At 35.3% G+C, this 18,367-nt stretch overlaps 1 protein-coding gene across 1 annotated transcript in view; it reads right to left on the reverse strand.

Moving 5' to 3' along the window:
* The window catches only part of Csde1 (cold shock domain containing E1), a 40,313-nt gene that overhangs the window by 10,200 nt on the left and 11,746 nt on the right, over nucleotides 1-18,367 (reverse strand). The window contains exons 3-12 of the mRNA XM_078027063.1: nucleotides 11,294-11,492; nucleotides 10,376-10,485; nucleotides 9,883-9,975; nucleotides 9,168-9,265; nucleotides 6,201-6,282; nucleotides 5,750-5,878; nucleotides 5,505-5,630; nucleotides 4,676-4,888; nucleotides 2,569-2,709; nucleotides 2,317-2,481 (exon numbers count right to left, since the gene is read on the reverse strand). Coding sequence (XP_077883189.1) covers nucleotides 2,317-2,481; nucleotides 2,569-2,709; nucleotides 4,676-4,888; nucleotides 5,505-5,630; nucleotides 5,750-5,878; nucleotides 6,201-6,282; nucleotides 9,168-9,265; nucleotides 9,883-9,975; nucleotides 10,376-10,485; nucleotides 11,294-11,492 — 1,356 coding nt within the window. The remainder of the gene's footprint in view (nucleotides 1-2,316; nucleotides 2,482-2,568; nucleotides 2,710-4,675; nucleotides 4,889-5,504; nucleotides 5,631-5,749; nucleotides 5,879-6,200; nucleotides 6,283-9,167; nucleotides 9,266-9,882; nucleotides 9,976-10,375; nucleotides 10,486-11,293; nucleotides 11,493-18,367) is intronic.

Raw genomic sequence — 18,367 nt, forward strand, 5'->3', positions numbered from 1 at the left:
TCCTGAGGCTGGCCTTGAACTTGTGATCCTCCTGCCTCAGTCTCCCAAGTCACTGGGCTAATTCTAATATTTTCTAACAGTAACAGATTATTTCTGTAAATAAAAAGGTGGTCTTGCCGAAATCTAAGATAGGACCCACCTGCTGCCATTGGGTGTTTCAGTCTTAAGAACCTAATTTGTATTGTTGAAGAGGGAAAATTTTTGAAAATCTTGAACATGCTTTTATTCTCTACCACTCACAGCCAACCAGGAAACAAACCGGGCATGTTATTTCTAACCAAGTGAAAATTCTAAACAGCAAGAAGCTTTAGTATCCTCTAAAGAGAAATCATTATTACCTCCTAACGAAGCTCAAGTATCCTTTGTTATCTAATAGTATATCACAGTGTTTTGGATACATTGTCAATCAGTACATTTATCAATGCAGGAGAATTTAATTTGATATAATGCACAGTTCACACCATTTGATATGAAGTAGGTGATTAAGTTATGATATACTAATATTTCTACAATAAAAATTTAAAAACTTCAGGTATGTCATATAGAATCACACAGGAAGTAATTACATTGTATCAGCAATTACATAAATTATACCATTGTATGGTTTCAACATCATTTCTATGGGAACAAAGCTCACATCACCATCTCCTTCGTAAGTTTTATAACCTCATTACCAACTATTACATATTCAAACCAATTAATATCTACCTTCTACCATTTATATTTTTCCTATAACTGCTTATTTTTATAACAATTTTTAAATTACCATATATTTATAATATACCAGGCTTTTTCTATCTTCAAATTTGTTATGACAAAACCATCTCCATATAGTTAACTCTCTCCACACTTTGCAAATTGGAAAAGTCTTGGGAAAATAAACTTGTACAAAGCCAGTACAATGGCTCGTTGGTAGTATTTTTAAATTCCTTGGCATATCTTTTCTTCTTCCAATTTTGAAAAATGTCATTTTTTTATATACATGAGAGTAGAGTGTATTTTGACATACATACATGAAAAAGCTTATTCTAGGGGCTGGGGATATAACCTGGCATGCACAAGGCCCTGGGTTCAATCCCCAGAACCACATACACACAAAAAAACAACCACTTATCCTAATTAGGATCTCCTTCTGTGGTTGTATATGATGTGGAGTTTCACTGGTGTTGTATTCATATATGAACATAGAAAAGTTTTGTCCAGTATCTTTTTCATGTACCTTCTCTTATGTATATCAATAAATTATATTAGCTATAATTTCCTGTACCTAATTTTTTTCCTCTTTTGACTTTCTCCACCTGCACCTTTGTTTGACTAATGCCATTATCTGCCCCAAGCACACACCTGATACTACTTTCTAACAAAGATTTTTCTTGAAATGCAGCACATTGCTATTCTTAAGTAGCAACCAACACCCTCCCAATCTAGCTGTGTCCTTTTTTTTCACCCTTATTTATCCTATCTTCCCTCATCCCAAACAAAACACAAACCACATCTTCCTGTCAAACATCTTACTCACTGATTAAGAAACCCTGAAATTTTATTATCTGCACCTCTTTTGAGAAATTCTCTTTCCTATCTCTACTCTTTAAATATCAATACTTTCGTGTGACCACCCCACATCTTGCCAGTTACAATTCATTTTTGCCAGAACACTCTTATGGAATGTTAATAGTAATATTTTGGATTCTGTATGAATTATTTTGACTAACGCCACTCAATTCGTTATTTAGTTGTGAGCAGAAGCTAACTTACATTTTCTTTTTATTTACTACTCAATGGATTTTTCAATAATTTGAGTCCAAATGCATAAATAGAAAATGATATGAGTTTTAAACCTCTTAAAAGGCAAGTATTAGTATTTTTGATGGGTGGATCCCAACTGGGGATGACTTTGCCTCTCAAAGGATGTCTGGAAATTTATAGTGAAATTTCTTGCTGTCACAAGAGATTGTACTCCCCACAGCAAAAATTATCCAGCCCAAAATGTTAATAATGGTGATGCTAAGAAATCTTGCTAGGCATGGTGATGTTATGCCTACAATCCCAGTTGACTTGGGAGAGCAGAAGGATCTCAAATTCAGGGCTAGCAACAGCATCTTAGACCCTGTCTCACAAACAAAAAGGAACGAGAATGCCACTCAGTGGTAAAGTGCCCTTGAGTTCAATCCCCAGTATCCCAAAAGGTACAGATGTAGATCAGTGGTACAGAGCCCTGGGATCGCCCATCTAAAGAAATAATACTCCATTACTATGTGCCTGTAACAGAAGAGGAACAAAGAGCTATACAAACCATTCTGATTATGTAAAACTTACCTTCTCTTTGCCTTTATTTGGGCTAGTGGTTTTAGGATTGGAAAAAGTGGCTTCTTTCTCTACAGTGCCCAGAAAACGATGATCTGAATGGGAATGGAATGAAACCGTGCCCTTGGGAAGTTTTTTAATCCTAATAGCATGATTTCTTTGGGCAGAGAGCATATCCTATAAATGATAAAACAAAATTAACTTTAAACTGACAAAGGAAGCATTAGAAACCCCACCCCCATACCTTTCTCAAACACTACTCACAGGAACCACAGTAAACTCTACTTCATCTGCAATATGGAGCTGGTTCCCATCCAGAATTTCACTGAAGTGGAAGAACATACGAGCATCACGATCCACACACTTGATGAAACCAAAACCATCTCTCATGGCAGCAATCACACCCTGAAACCCAAGTACAGTTTCACTGGTTGTGAAGCTTTTCAAGTAAGGTAACATTCAAGTCTGCAACATCATCAAGTTAAATTCACTAGGAATATTTACTATTAATAACCTGAATACCGTGTCCCCATTTTTTCCTCTTTAATATAAACTCATACTTCTTTTTTCATATTAAGACAGGGTCTCACCAAGTCACGGAGGCTGACTGTGAACTTTTGATCCTCCTTCTTAGCATCCCAAATTGCTGGGATTACAAAGTTATACCACTGCATCCAGCAAACTCATTGTTTTCAAATAAGTAATTTAAAATCAGCAATTCTGAGATCTCTGAATGTGACTTCTTAGCAAATATTTATTTATTTACCTGCCAGGGATTAAACTTTACTACTAAGCCCTTTTATTTTGATAAAGGGTCTAAGTTGTGGAGGCTGGCTTCAAACTTGCCATCCTCCTGCCTCAGCTTCCAAGTCTGGGATTACAGGCATAAACCACTGTATTTAGCTTCTTGGCAAATACTAGGAAAAGTGATATATCCTATTTGAATGTAAACACACATAAATCATTTCATAAAAGCCTAAACCTAATAATATAACCTCCAAAAATTTCAAAACTTTACCAATTGGCACTTAAAAAGTTGACAAAAAAGGCAATTCTTTAAACTCTACCTCAAATTTTTTTTTGGTGAGTTTACACAAAGGAAGAATTTAAGCTTAAGTCTGAAAAATAAAATGCAAAAAATCCTTTTCATACTTTTTCTTCTTACTAAATTATCAGCTTTTTGAGAGTACTGTATCTTGAACTTGAAACATGATAGTAATCAAATGTTTACCAAAACAACATGAATTATCACCAAATTGCCAATGAATTACATAGTGCATGTTTATTAATGCAGAGGTAATTATTCTATAACAAAGATATGATCTAAATAATATTCTGGCATTTAATTGTTGCTAAGCTACACACTCTATACTGTAAAGCAAAACAGATCCTGAGAAATTTTCTTAAAAATCTCACATTCAGGCCATGCATGGTGGTACATGTCCACAATCCCAGGGACTTGGAAGGCTTAGGCAGGATACCAAGTTCCAAGCCAGCCTCAGCAACTTGGTGAGACCCTATCTCAAAATAATTAAAAAGGGCTGGAGATACATGGCTCAGCATTAAGCTCCTATGGGTTCAATTTCTGGTACATTAGAAGAGGGGTGTATGAGGGCTGCAAATGTAACTCAGTGGGAAAGCACCCCTGGGTTCAATCCCCAGTACTAGTACCAAAATAAAAAAATTAATAAATCACAAGCTCAAACCGCCAAATTAAAAAAATATGTAACATATATAATATGTATGTACATATAAGATCAATTCTCCAAAATCAAAGGTTAAAAATGGGTCAAGAAAGTTGAAAGTTCATTGACAACACTGACATACTATAAATAAAATGATCCCAACAAATATAAATTCTGTCTGAGAAAGCTCACAAAAACCAAGTTTGTAAAACATTTGGGAAACAATTCTGGTACACACCACTTCTGGACATTTACCCATTTAAAAGAATTTGCAATGTTCTGACAAAAAAAAAAAAAAAAAGGAAAAGAAAACTAAAGAAAAAAGGACCTATTTGACTTTACTTAATCTAATACTTACTAAATTTCTTGGGCAATAGTTTGGGAAAAAAAGCAACTCTACAACTATGAGCTTGAATCTTTCTGCTCTTCATATTTAAGGGTCAAAGAATTAATGGCCCTCAAAATACAATAATCCTGTCCAGATTTCTGTTCTAGAACTTTTTCACATATACTTTCAGGGTAACTGGCAGAGATAAACTTTGACTAACTCAAACGTCTGTGATTGTTAAAGGTAACTCCCCAGTGTGGTAAAAAACTTACAAGAACTTTTAATTTAGTAGTACAAACTTTAAGATAACATTGGCCCTTCCATGTTAGATACAGATCCAATAATATTCAATACTTACCATTTCTCTGGCTTCATTAGTGAACTGAAATGTATTCGATAGAACTTCTATGTTAGTTGCTCGTTCTAATTTGTCACGTCGGTCTGTTGAAATATTAAACCTAACATGGTCACCTTCCAATAGGGTCACCTTGGATTTTGTATCTTTGTCTCCAAAGGGAAGTTCTTTAGGAATCACAAAGTCAACTTTGATTCGTCCTGGCAATGGGTCATTCTGATGAGAAGGAAAAACGATTTTAGCTGGAGATTTCTCATCCTTCCTAGTTCTAAGTCAAACAAGAAGAACACACAGCAAACCCATGTTATTTATAATATAGTTCCCTAAAGGGGAAAAAAGGTGTTGACAACATAAATCCTATTTGAAAGCTTCATGTTCTACAGTCACATGGCATAACCATAAATCATAACATTGCAGTTAAGACTCTGTACTCTGATATCAAGAGATTTTACTTAAGAAAAAGAATTTTTAGTCCTTAATAATTCACATTTCTTCCACAATGACATCATTTATCTCCTTGCCACTCCCCATAAAAAAAACAAAAGGGGAGGGAGTGATTGGAGAGCAGGAAACAAATGCACATCCAAATTGCAGACCAGGCCAGTAAGAATTTTTCCCAATTAACCTCTTATCAGTGAAAAAAATACATATTCACAGACATATCAGAAGTTCCTCATTTGGTTTAATTACATATATATGAAAAGATACTTGTGTTATACCCTCAACACAATTACATTAATCAAATGGAATAAAAATTTCAGTTTATGACACCCTATTATTTATTCAATTATTAATGGAGCAAAAGAGAACTCTCCCCCAAAAGATAACTTGCCTGGTTTTTACTGGGTACTTTTGGGATAACTTTGGTTACAGTTCCTTCAAAATGTTCAATGCTGATGTCTTCAAAAATGACTGTTCCTTGAGGCAAAAGTCTGACATCTGTTGCAACTTCTTTACCCTAAATCAAAAGGGGTTGGGGAAGGAGCAAGGGAAATCATATAATTTTAAGTGTTTCCTAAAGATGTAATCCACTACTAATCTTAAAAGATCAAAGATCAAGTCAGGCAACTATCTTACATTTCTGTCCTTGATTGTGAATTCCACATCATCTCCAGGCTGTAAGGTTTCTAGGTCACCTTTAAATTCACTATAGTGAAAGAATATCTCTTTTACAACATCACCTCTTTCAATAAAGCCAAACGCCTCCTAAAGTAAAAATTAAAAAAAAAAAAAAACCAAGAACATTTACAAATGTGTGATTATGACTTAAAACTCCATATGCCTCTTCACAATATTATTATAGTCAAAACAATATGGATTGATACAAACTCTAATATGAGCAATGAAAGACCCATTTTGAAGGACATAATTGAATCAGCAACCAAGGAATTTTAAGAGATTAGTTTTAGGTTAACAGTTAAGATATTTTCTTTAAAACAGAAGCTGGGGGGGAGGGTTTGGGTTTGAAATATGAGAATTATGATAGTCAAAGAAAAAATTCAAATTTTTCAAATTTGTTCACACTTACCTTCATGGCACAAACTACTCCCTGACAGCGGGCTTGTTTCTTTTTCAACAGCATAATGTTACGAGCACTTACAGCACCAGTACTAAAAAGGAATAGTGAAGAATTAAAAGAGGGGTTAAAAATGAATTGGTTTGGTTAGATATGATGAGTCTAGAAAAATTAGTTTTCTGGGCTTCAAAAATTCTGTTATCAGTAAGAACAAATGTTATGACATCTGATCCTTTTTATATGGCTTCAAAGGCACAGGATCTTTGCATAAACTCCTTATGCTTCTAAATTTGGCATATATGTGGATTATTTTTCTCTAAAAGATTTGTGCTTTAACTTGGATGCATAATGTTCTACTTTGCTTTACTATTCCAACAACAGATCTGAAATAAAGACAAATTGAATTTCAAAGTTGGGGAACACTAACATTTTAAAAATTAGTAACAAATATTTAAACATATTATGTGTTGCCAACTAAGGTACTGTTGATGGTGATCAATAAGAGCAATTTATGATTAATGAGTAGTAAATGTAATAGTCATTCATTCATTTTTTCAGTTCTGGATGGAGACTGAAACCAGGAGTGCTTTGTTTTGTTTTGTTTTTTTAACTCCAACCCTTTTTAAATTTATTTTGAGATATGGTCTTGCTAAGTTGCCCAGGCTGCTGCTGTTATTATTATTATTGTATTGAGGCTTGAACCCAAGGACTCTTTTACTACAAAGTTACATCCCCAGCCTTTTTTTACTTTTTATTTTGAGACAGTCAGTTGTTAAGACTGACTTCAAACTTGTGATCCTTCTGCCTCAGTTTCTCCAGTAGCTGGAATTATAGCCACACACCACAATGCCCAGATTAATTATTTTTGACTCCAGAGCCATAAAAGAAAGTTGAATAAATGCACTGATTTTAGAAGAATTTGCCTTGGTTTTAAAAGTGACATTAATGGGCTACAGATGTAGCTAGTGGTGGAGAACTTAGCCTCATATGCACAAAGCCCTTGGTTCCATCCCCAGTAATGGAGTTGGGGGAAGTAATTCTTGCAGGTCATAGTGGTGCATGTATACCTGTAAACCCACAGACTTGGGAAGCTGAGGCAGGAGGATTCCAAGTTCAAGGTCAGCCTAGGCAACTTAGTGAGACCCTGTCTTAAAAAAGAAAAGGGGTTGGGGATGTGACTAGTGGTAGAGCACCCCTGGGTTCAACTGCCAATACTGGGGGGCAGAGGAGGCGGGGAAGGCATTCTGGCATTCTCCCCATTAGAGAACTGAAACCAGTCAGTCACAGACACCCCATGTTACTACATACTGCACCCACCTTTAAACACTAGCAATGTAAATTCAATTTTGTTTTAAATAGACTGCTGGGTGTGGTGGTGCATGCCTATACCCCAGGATCTCGATAACAGACTTGGCAATTTAATAAGATCCTGTCCCAAAATAAAAACCAAAAAGGGCTGGTCTGGGGATGTGATCCAGTGCCCCTGGGTTCAATCCTCACTAAAAAACAAACAAAAAAGCAGCCCATAAAATACAGTGATATTGTTAGTATGGCTGTTTTAAGAGAGGAACAACAGCTGTGCACCACTTGTGCATGCCTGTAATCCTAGCAGCTCGGAAAGCTGAGGCCCTAAGCAACTCAGTGAGATCCTGTCTCCAAATAAAATACAAAAAAGGATTGGGGGTGTGGCTCAGTAGTTAAGCTCAATCCCTGTAATAAAACAAAAAAAAAAAAGAGGAACAATAAACCAAGCAATTATTTTCTCCTTAATTCTTCATTCTTAATTCTCCTTTTAATTTAAAGAAATTTGACCAAAGACATCAGAAAAATCTGTGACTTATTGCAGATTTAAATGTTTGCTACTTAAAAGATTTGAATTTAGACTACTAATTTTGCAAGAATATATCCCTCATTTTACAGATGAAAAGCTCATCAGAAAAGTCTATAGTGATGGGCTGGGGATGTGGCTCAAGTGGGAGCGCCCTGGCCTGGCATGCGTGTGGCCCGGGTTCGATCCTCAGCACCACATACAAAGATGTTGTGTCCGCCAAAAACTAAAAAATAATAAAAAATTCTCTCTCTCCCCCTCACTCTCTTAAAAAAAAAAAAAAAAGTCTATAGTGAGGATAAAAGAACTATTATATAAAGTATACAGTACAAGTTCTTGGCTCCTTCAGTGTCTCCTTCCTCAAACTTAAGCCTTTCTGCTGATTTCCTATTTCAGATTAAACTGTGGCCCTCAGATTGGAACTAAGAATATCTGTACCCATAAGTTAATCTGATTCCTTCCAGCTTTGCAAGAGATAGGATTCAAGGCAAATGATTCTGCACACTTTTGAACTTTTCCTTTCACATGGTGTTAAAAAGTGCATTCCTTGCATTTTCCAATTTCTTATTTTTAACTTCCTTCCCTGCGTGCATGTCTTGTCTTTTTTTCACCCTAACGAACTCTACAGTTATATTTCCTGCTCATTACTAGCTTCTAAGTCTCAGGGCTATACATGCAACTGTATATTTGATATCTACCTAGATATACCACAGATATTTTAAATTCTACCTGCCAAAATAAGTATACTTCTTTTTCCATCATTTTGATTTTATCTTCCCAATGTGAAATTTTTTCCTGAATGTGATTCTACTTCAACTCTACCATCCCAGGCCTATCTGTATTATTTCTTCAATAGTTCTTTTTAACTCCTGACATAGCTAACTCTAGTCTAGAGCACTTCTAGTCTCCAAATTTCACCATCTCTATCACTTCCAAAGATCTAAACCATCATCTCCTTGAAAACCTGACCATGTTTTCAGCATTTCCTATTGTCACCTTGATAGTGCCTGCCATAGAATATTCAGTTGATAAGTAAAAAAATTAAGGTCAAAACTATCTAGATTTATGTTAGGTTTTTAACTCGCTTCAAATTTCTTAATGTAAAACCAACAAAGAATCATGAACGTGGGAAAATTCTGAAAATAACTTACTGTTTATTGTTATCAATTACAAAATTTATTTTATCTCCGGTTTCCAGCTGAACATTCCCTTCAACATCTTCAGGGGTGTATGTCAGATAAAACACTTCCTGTGAAGTGATAAATTATTATTACTATCTTGGCAGGGCACATATTCACTCACCGTATACTATAATTTACTTAAATACTTCTTATACTGGCATTTTCAAGCCAAATTTCTTAAAAATTATGCTTTATGACAAGTTGTTTTATTCATATAAACACACATTTTCCCCCTCCATGGTGCTGATGACTTCTGCGAGTGCACAGCTGAGCAGCAATCCAACTTCAAAAAGTTTACACACGTGGAAGCATTTGCCCAGAGACTAGTTACATTTCAAAAAAGACAATTTTTATGTAAGGCATTCCAAACAAAAAAGCTGGAGTTAGTGCTTAAAAGGAACCGGAAAAAGTACCCCCCCATACCGCCCCCCCAAAAAGCATTTAAAGGAGCATTTTACCTTAAGATTCTAACTAAGGTCATACTTGGGCAAGCTAAGACACTTGGAAGTCCTATGGATTTTTTCTTTTTAAATTTTTTTGATTATGCTGCACTTGAAGCCTCTTAGAAATCAAATTTAAAACTGATTTTAGCAACTAGCTTACGTTTTCTACTTTGAATTTTAAAGTACGCTTATAGATCACATGGTGGATCAGGCAAAGGTTTAAGAAAAATACACAAGTTTACCCCATTACGTTCGTAGCATACACTCCCTGTTGGACTCTGACCCGGGGCAGCTGGAGATTTACTCTCTAAGTTGTGAGGAACAGCGCACACAACCTACCAGTCAAAAAAAAAAAAATTTCCATTGCTAATCATTTCAGGAGCAGCACTGTGCAATATAAACTGAATTTTAATATCCTCTATACTATACACAAGGATGCATTTTAATATGATCCACAAGAGGATGTCATGCTGCCAAATTTCAAACTTACAGTATATAAGTTGACTGTAAGTATAGACTTAGGGTTATATATAAAACCCAAATTGAGTCTTGACCATGTTTTTATGTCAGGTCAAGATATGCCAGTGCTTCTGATATAATTTTAAAATAGTAATCTTTATATACTATAGCTCTCTTTCGTGCAAACTGAGGAGATGGGGAGTATCTTCCTTTTCTAATGTGAAAGATATGCAAATGCAGGGCCCTAAGAAAATACAAAGCATCAAAGTCACTAACTTGTCCATTCATTCGTTCTTCAGGATGGATTTCTGGTTTAATCTTCACCAATTTAATAGCAATGGGTTTCCCAGTCCGCCGGTCAGATGATACTTCAAATTCAACATCATCTAAAATAAAGAATGTGTTATGTTTGTTGGACTAATGTTTCCAAAATGGTGTCTCACCTCTGAGTTCTACTTAAGGTAGCATTTGAGCCACCTTAAGCCAGTGGTTCTCAAAGTGTGGGCCCTGGACCAGCAGCATCAACATTACCTGGGAGTTCAGTACAAATGCAAATTCTTGGGCCTCACTCCAGACCTACGCAAAGACAAACTCTGGGATCAAGTACAACAATTGCTTTAACAAGCCTTCCAGGTAATTCTGATACACACTAACGTTTCAGAACCACTGCCTTAGACTAAGCCATATACTAAGTCTTAGTTTTCATGGCATTTACACATATTACAAAAGAAGCGATACACAAATCATCACCTTTGACAAGGTTTTCTTTTAACCTCTCTGCACTTCAGATTCCTTATTGCAAAATGAGAATAATTTCTAAAAAATCAGATTATTGTGAGGGTTAACCAAAACAATGCTTAATAGCATGTACCTAGAGCATTTGGTATATCAAATACTTGTGTTAGCCATTGTTCTGATTTTCTCAGAACAAAGGCACATAACTTCAGTCTTTTATGTCCTCTAAGCATTTACCATAAAAATACTCAAAAGTATCTCTGAGTCAACTAGTCTTTTATCCCTCATAGACACAACCACAACAGATCATGATTCTGCTACATATGTCAGTAATTTGGTACCAAAAAAAAAAAAAAGCCAAAACTTTCTTTCCTTTTTGTTTTTTAACTTAACATTTTAAAAAAGCACTCTCATGAATAAGCTGACACTCAAAGAGAAATGTAAAAATTGGCAGATTACCTCCTACTTTTAAGTCCTGCAGGTTGCCATTATATTGTGAACAGTGGAAGAAAAGTCTAGCTTGACGTTCTGAACACTGAATAAATCCATAAGAGGTTAATAGTTTTTCAATAACCCCAGTTTCACGCAGTGCTGCTGAAGTACCATTGGGGTACCCATTGTGTCCATTGTTGTGGAGAAGGTTTGGATCAAAGCTCATCTGTTTTGAAAAAGAAAAAAATACATACAGATCTGTATATAATCTCCATAGCATACTAAACAACTAAATTTTCTATACAAAAAGGCAAATAAAACAAAGGAAAAAAACATAAAGGGAGGATTATGGACATTTATTACTGAAATAATTTAACTAACAAGACATTTCAGAAGAAATATTTAAGGGAACTACCCTCATTTATGTGGGAATTTTCACTAACCATACGAAATACAATTTCTGGAATTTGGTATTGAAGTAAAGCAACTACATTACAAAAGCTACCTTTACATTAAATTACTACAATAATAATTTAAGGACAAAGGATCCAAAACTATGAAGACTCTAAGAGATTGTTTTCACATTTGCAAACTTAAATAGACATCTTAGAACAACTTTGTAAGCCATGCATCTTGAAGGCATATTTAAAGTTAGTAGAGATTAACACAATAGGGCTGGGGATATGGCTCAAGCAGTAGCATGCTCGCCTGGCATGCGCGAGGCGCTGGGTTCGATCCTCAACACCACATAAAAATAAAAAATAAAGATATTGTGTCCACCTAAAACTAAAAAATAAATATTAAAAAAGAGATTAACACAATAAAACAAACTTTCTATGCAATACTTTATCTAAACGAGAATATTTTGGAGTAATGCATGCTTAGGCCCTTTAAAAGACACACCAAAATAATGAGTTAGAAAACTTAAGGCAAGATGACAAAAGTTCTTTTATTCTAATATTGTTTGATCATTTCTTGCGTAAATTTAATCTTTTCATCTGCATGAACCTTTCACTTTTTAGACACTAATGAAATCTCTAGTGGCATTTTGTTTTTATGATTAAATAAAGATAATATTCTTTATTGAAAAAGGAGCTACTTAAATGCAATATAATGGAATCTGTTCAGGTCATTAAATACTATCACTTTGTATATTTCATTGGCTATTTTAATTTACTTTTAGTAAACCTGTATAAATTTTTAAATGAGATGTAAAACAGCAAACTCTAACAAGACTAAATGTAAAATTTACTACAGCAGCAACATCTTTAAGTCTTTAATTATTTTTAGATCCTTGCATTAAAATTTGATAAGAACTTAGGTATTATTAATAAAATGGATACACTTTCACTAGGAAAAAGATGATTAAAATCCTAGAAAGATAAAGTCTAAGCAATTAAATAGTATGTGGGTTGGTCAAATTAAATCAAAGCCACCATACTTGTAAGCAGTTAAGTTCTTCCATGCTAGCCACTTTTCTGTTTGACATGTATTAACTTGATTTTGACAAAAGTCCATGAGAAAGTAATATTATATTATCTCTACTTTACCAGTGAGGAAATAGATGCAGAGAACTTAAATGACTTGCCAAAATCAAATGGTAAATGTTTCAAACTAAGAAGGTCTACCTCCACAGCATGGGTTTTAAACAAGGCTTGGCAATCTTGTTAAAATACAAAAATAGATTCAGTAGGGATTTGAGGTATTCCATTTCTAACAAAATCCAAGGTGATACTAATGCTTCTGAATCTTGGACATGTAGCAGTTACTTTCAGGATTCCAGGTGAAGAAATTTAGGGAAGTTAGTGAGTTTAAGGCCATTACAACCACACTGAGTGGCCCACATGAGTCATGCTCTTAACAAAAAGCAGACAAGCTGCAACTGCTTCTTTCCTGACTTACAGATCTCTGATACATGGGGGTCCTCCTTTGTTTTTTAGTCCCAGATGAGGTAGAAGATGAAGATAAAGGTAAAGAAAGTAAAGGAGGAGCTGCAGGAGGGGGATGAGGATCTGATGACATAGTAAATACATTCTCCATCTCAAATGCTGTGGTGACATAAGATAATGTTTATAACTATGATTAATAACAATAATACACATTTGACATTCAATTTTTTTTACACTTATTGGGCTAGTTCAGTAAAATATAGTATACTTATTCATATTGTAATAAACAACATTAAAAGATCAAATTAAAATGTACTTTCAAAGCCCCTAAAACAATCTCTATCTCACGTTATCTACAATTTTTAAATATCATTAAGAACTTTGTAGCTGGGCATGGTGGCTCTCCTCTAATCCCAGCAATTCAGGAGGCTGAGGCCAACCTCAGCAATTTAATGAGACCCTGTCTCAAAAAATGAAAAGGGCTGTGGCTCAGTGGTTAAGTGCCCCTGCGTTTAATACCCAGTACAAAACCAAAAACCCATTTTCTAGCCAGGCACTAGGCGCACACCTGTAATCACTATGACTAGGGAGACTGAAACAGGATGATTTCAAGTTCGATACCAATTAGTGGACCCTGTCTCAAAAGATAAAAAAGACTGGGGATGTAGTTTAGACTGAGCTTTAAAGCTCAGTCTCTGGAAAACAACAAAAAAAAAACCCAGAACAGAACTTTCTGGTGATTGCTGGAGACTATTCAATCCAATTTAACATCCAGTAACTTTGTTATTATTGTTAATTTGAAGTACTGGGGATTGAACCCAGGGGTGCTCTTATCATTGCACTACATTCTCCAGCCCTAGTTATCCTGGGGAAAAAGCTTTTAGAAGAGTCCATAACAGGTTGACAATGAAGTTCTCATTCATTTGTTCTTGGCACATTACAGTTTCAATATGCCAAAAGGAGTGAGCATACAAATTGAGTTACCAAGCTTGCAAATGGAAAAATAGCTGAAAAATATTTCTGCAAAAGAACCTTAGATAAAAGATAAGGCAAGCACAGGCAAAGAGCATAGGAGTTGACAGCTCTATTTCTTATACTAGTTATCCAACCTTCATGTGAAGGAAGAAATGACTTTATTATGATACTGGGGATTAAAACCAGGGCACTTCACCACTGAGGTATATCTCTAAACCCTTTTAAGATAGGGTCTTACAAAGGTGCCCACGTGGGCCTTGAACTTGTGATCCTCTTGCCTAAGCCTGAGTAGTTAGGATTATAGGATGCATCACCATGCCAGGGATGGAGTGGGGGGAGGGAAAGACTTTCTAAATAACATATGACAAGTGTGCCAAAAAGTTAAAATCAAGACTGCTATGGAGTTAGGATTGTAGCTCTGTGGTAGAGCACTAGCCTAGCACATGTGAGGCACTGAGTTCAATCCTCAGCACCACATAAAAATAAATAAGGTATTGTTGTGTCCATCTACAACTAAAAATATTTTCTAAAAAGGATTATGCTATAGGCTGAGGTTGTGACTCAGCAGTAGAGTGCTCGCCTAGCATGTGCAAGGCCCTGGGTTCAATCCTCAGCACCACATATAAATAAATAAAATAAAGGTATTGTGTCCAACTACAAGAAAATAAATATTTTTAAAAAGACTATGCTATACACATCAATTGTAATAAAACATAACACCTGTAGATTGTCCCCGAGATATAAATTCAGGAGAGGATAGTTCTTTTAAAACTAAATATTTAAAAACCTAAGCATCTGGAACATGACATACCTAGTGAACATGAAATATTTCTGCACTCTTAACAAGCAAACTACTTTCAGAATACTGCTTATTTCTTATTTATGCTCTTTATTTGGACAGTGGTTTATTTGGACAACTATGTTTTACAATATAAACATAAGTTATACAACTTACAAATATAGACAATACATGTTTTTAACTAACAAACAATATAAAAGTAACTCAAGAATCATTTTTCTCCATCACTGGTTGAGATCATGACTTTCAGACAGTGCTTCTCATGTTTAAACTATAGTTCTTTTATACAAATAGGAAAATACTGGCAAGATCTGTAACATCAAAATCAGAAAGTTGGCAAAAAACACATTCTCAGGTCCTCTTATAGGTAAGAGAGTAATCCTGTTTTTCTCAACAGGGAAAAATCAACCAGAGTAAGAGATCAGGGCTAGCATTTCCTTCTAAAGACTTGTTTCCCCAAAAGGCATTAGAATCTAGGATGTAATCTTATCCCTCAATGTACCAAAATACAGTTGAAAAAGAATTTCCCCCTTCTCCTAGAGTCTTTTGTTAACTCAAACCGTCTTTCCCTAGTCTTTGTCCATTTGGAAGTTTCTATTTTTCTTTCAAAGGGAAAGACTATACGACAAAAAACAATTTTAGGTACAACATCTTTTCAAAGAATACCTAGTAATTTGGCTGAACTATATTTTTATGGCATTATAAACTATTTCTTCACCAGGACCACCACCAAAAGCCTTTTAAGAAGTACTATTACACAAAATGAAAGTTATTACAAAAACATATACATCAAAGTAGAAGGCCAATGGACAAAGTAGACAGCTTAGTAACAGATCCTTATTTATAAAACATTAAGATAAAGGCACTCAGCTGGGTGTGGTGGTACACACCTATAATCCCAGCAACTTGGTAGGCTGAGGCAGGAGTACTGTAAATATGAGGCCAGCTTCCACAACTAAGCAAGATCTTGTCTCAAAATAAATAAATAAAAAGGCTGGGTATGCGGCTCAATGGGAAACTGCCCCTGGTTTCAATGCCTAGTACAATAATTAATGATAAAGACACTCAAAAAAAGGGGTTGGTACCATCTGCAGTGGCACACGCCAGTAATCTCAGTGACTATACAGGCTGAGGCAGGAGGATTTAAGTTTGAGGCCAGCCTCAGCAATTTACTGAGGCCCTATGCAACTTAATGAGACCCTGTCTCAAAAAAGGAGGGGGGGGAGGCAGAGTTTGGGATGTAGCTCAATGACAAGGCATCCCTGGGTTCAAACATACCAGTACCCAAACATACACACATACACACGTAAAGGTCTAGAAATTCAACTCAGTGGTAAAGTGTCACTGGGTTTAATCCGCAGTATTTCTTTCTTTCTTTCTTCTTCTTTTTTTTTTTTTTAAATCCACTGGCTCCTGGATTTGTGCTAGGAATAGATAGCAAGCTCCATAGTTCTGTTAACTGAAAAATCAGGACATTTATAGCTTCTGGTCACAGGGCTCTATTAACTATTATCATATCCCTAGCAACTAGCAAATTACCCTGTTCTCATTCATCTGAAGCTTCAGTGTTGAAGAAACTACTTTCTCTGCAGAAGAAAGCTAGAAGCATAACAGTATTTCCTTGTTTTGCTTTCCTTTGGTCAACTTTAGACTATTTTGATCAAATCGCTCACCAATTCATGCCTATATTCATACTTCAATAAGTATTATTCTTTCTTGCCAGTTAGGGCTAATTCCACTCATATATTCATTCCTTCCTAATTATGTACTACTTTTAATAAAAATACCCTTTAAAATATGGGGTTCTAGGGGCTGGGGATGTGGCTCAAGCGGTAGCGTACATGCCTGGCATGCGTGCGGCCTGGGTTCGATCCTCAGCACCATATACAAAGATGTTGTGTCCGCCGATAACTAAAAAATAAATATTAAAAAAAATTCTCTCTTAAAAAAAAATCTGGGGTTCTATTACATTATCCAATCTGTTTCCTCAGCCACATTCATTTCAACTGGAATATTTCACAACTGTACAGAGTATGTTTTGGGGTCAGCCCCCCACCTTGATTGCAGTTATGGGTGCATATGGTGTATTTATACATTAAACATGTTCATGTGCCAAACTAATATTCAGAATACAAAGACTAGGCTAAACAAAAATCATTTCTAACTATGGGAGCCTTAGTTTCTAGTCTCTTACCCTTTTAAATACAAATATAAAACTGTACAATTTCAATTTGCACTATCTTCCTCACCTAACCCAAAAGATTCAACTGAAATCACTTTTTTTTTGGTGGGGGGTATACTGGGGATTGAACTCAGGGTGCTTAGCCTCTGAGCCACATCCGCAGCCCCTTTTAAATTTTTATTTAGAGACAAAGTCTCACTGAGCTGCTATGGCCTTGTTAAATTGTTGAGGCTGGCTTTGAACATGTGATCCTCCTGCCTCAGTCTACTGAGTCATTGGGACTACAGGCATGCACCATTGTGCCCAGCATGTCTTAAATATTATTTTTTAAAAATCAGATGAGATAGAAACGAACAAAAACTAAATAATGTTAAGAATTCTCTTAAAATGCGTTGTCTGTTTATGGAAATAATTTCAATTAATTGCTACTATTGGTTGTTTTCAGTTGTTTGTTAAATGAGTAATTCTGGTCCACAATAAGATCTTTAATACTATCACACAACTTTTGGACATAAATTAGACATAAGGGCCTGAGCACCTCTTGGAAATTTAACTTTTATGAAAACAATCTTTATAGTTTTCATTCATTGACCTCTGCAGCATTTTTATCAAAAACTTCTCCTTGAAATTATATTCTTTGGTGTTTCTCTCTTCACTACTATTTTTAATATTCTCTTCAAGGTACTCCTAATGTTCTCTTCAAGGTACTCCTTCCTTTACCACATATAAACTGATGACTCCTTTCTGAATTCCAAGCCTTTATTTCTACCCATTTCAGAAAATCTATAAACTTGATTTAAAAAAAATTGCTCTCCACAAGACTACCCTTTAAAGATAATCATTCTTTAATATTTAGGCCTTACATATTTTCTTCAACTTCAGATATCTAATGAAAACAACAGATTTTCACAATATATTTATTTATTTTTTGATACTTGTGACTGAACCTGCTAGTCAAGTGCTCTACCATTGAAGTACATCCCTATTCCATTTTATTTTTAAACAGGCTGACTTCAAATTTGCCATTCTCCTACCTCAGCCTCTTAAGTCACTAAGATTACAGGCATGTGCCACCATGCCTGGTTTCATAATACATTTCTAATTTCAAAAAGGTCACAACTAAACGTTCCTATTCCTGTGAACAACAACGTGTGGCCAACAAGATTCTCTATAGTCTTATCTTCACATTTAAATGGTACCAAATGTTTACTTTTACCATTTAAAACATCTAATGCTTGTTTCTCCATTTATACACC

Source organism: Ictidomys tridecemlineatus, chromosome 11, assembly GCF_052094955.1.
Source record: "Ictidomys tridecemlineatus isolate mIctTri1 chromosome 11, mIctTri1.hap1, whole genome shotgun sequence".
NCBI classification, from domain to species: Eukaryota; Metazoa; Chordata; class Mammalia; order Rodentia; family Sciuridae; genus Ictidomys; species Ictidomys tridecemlineatus.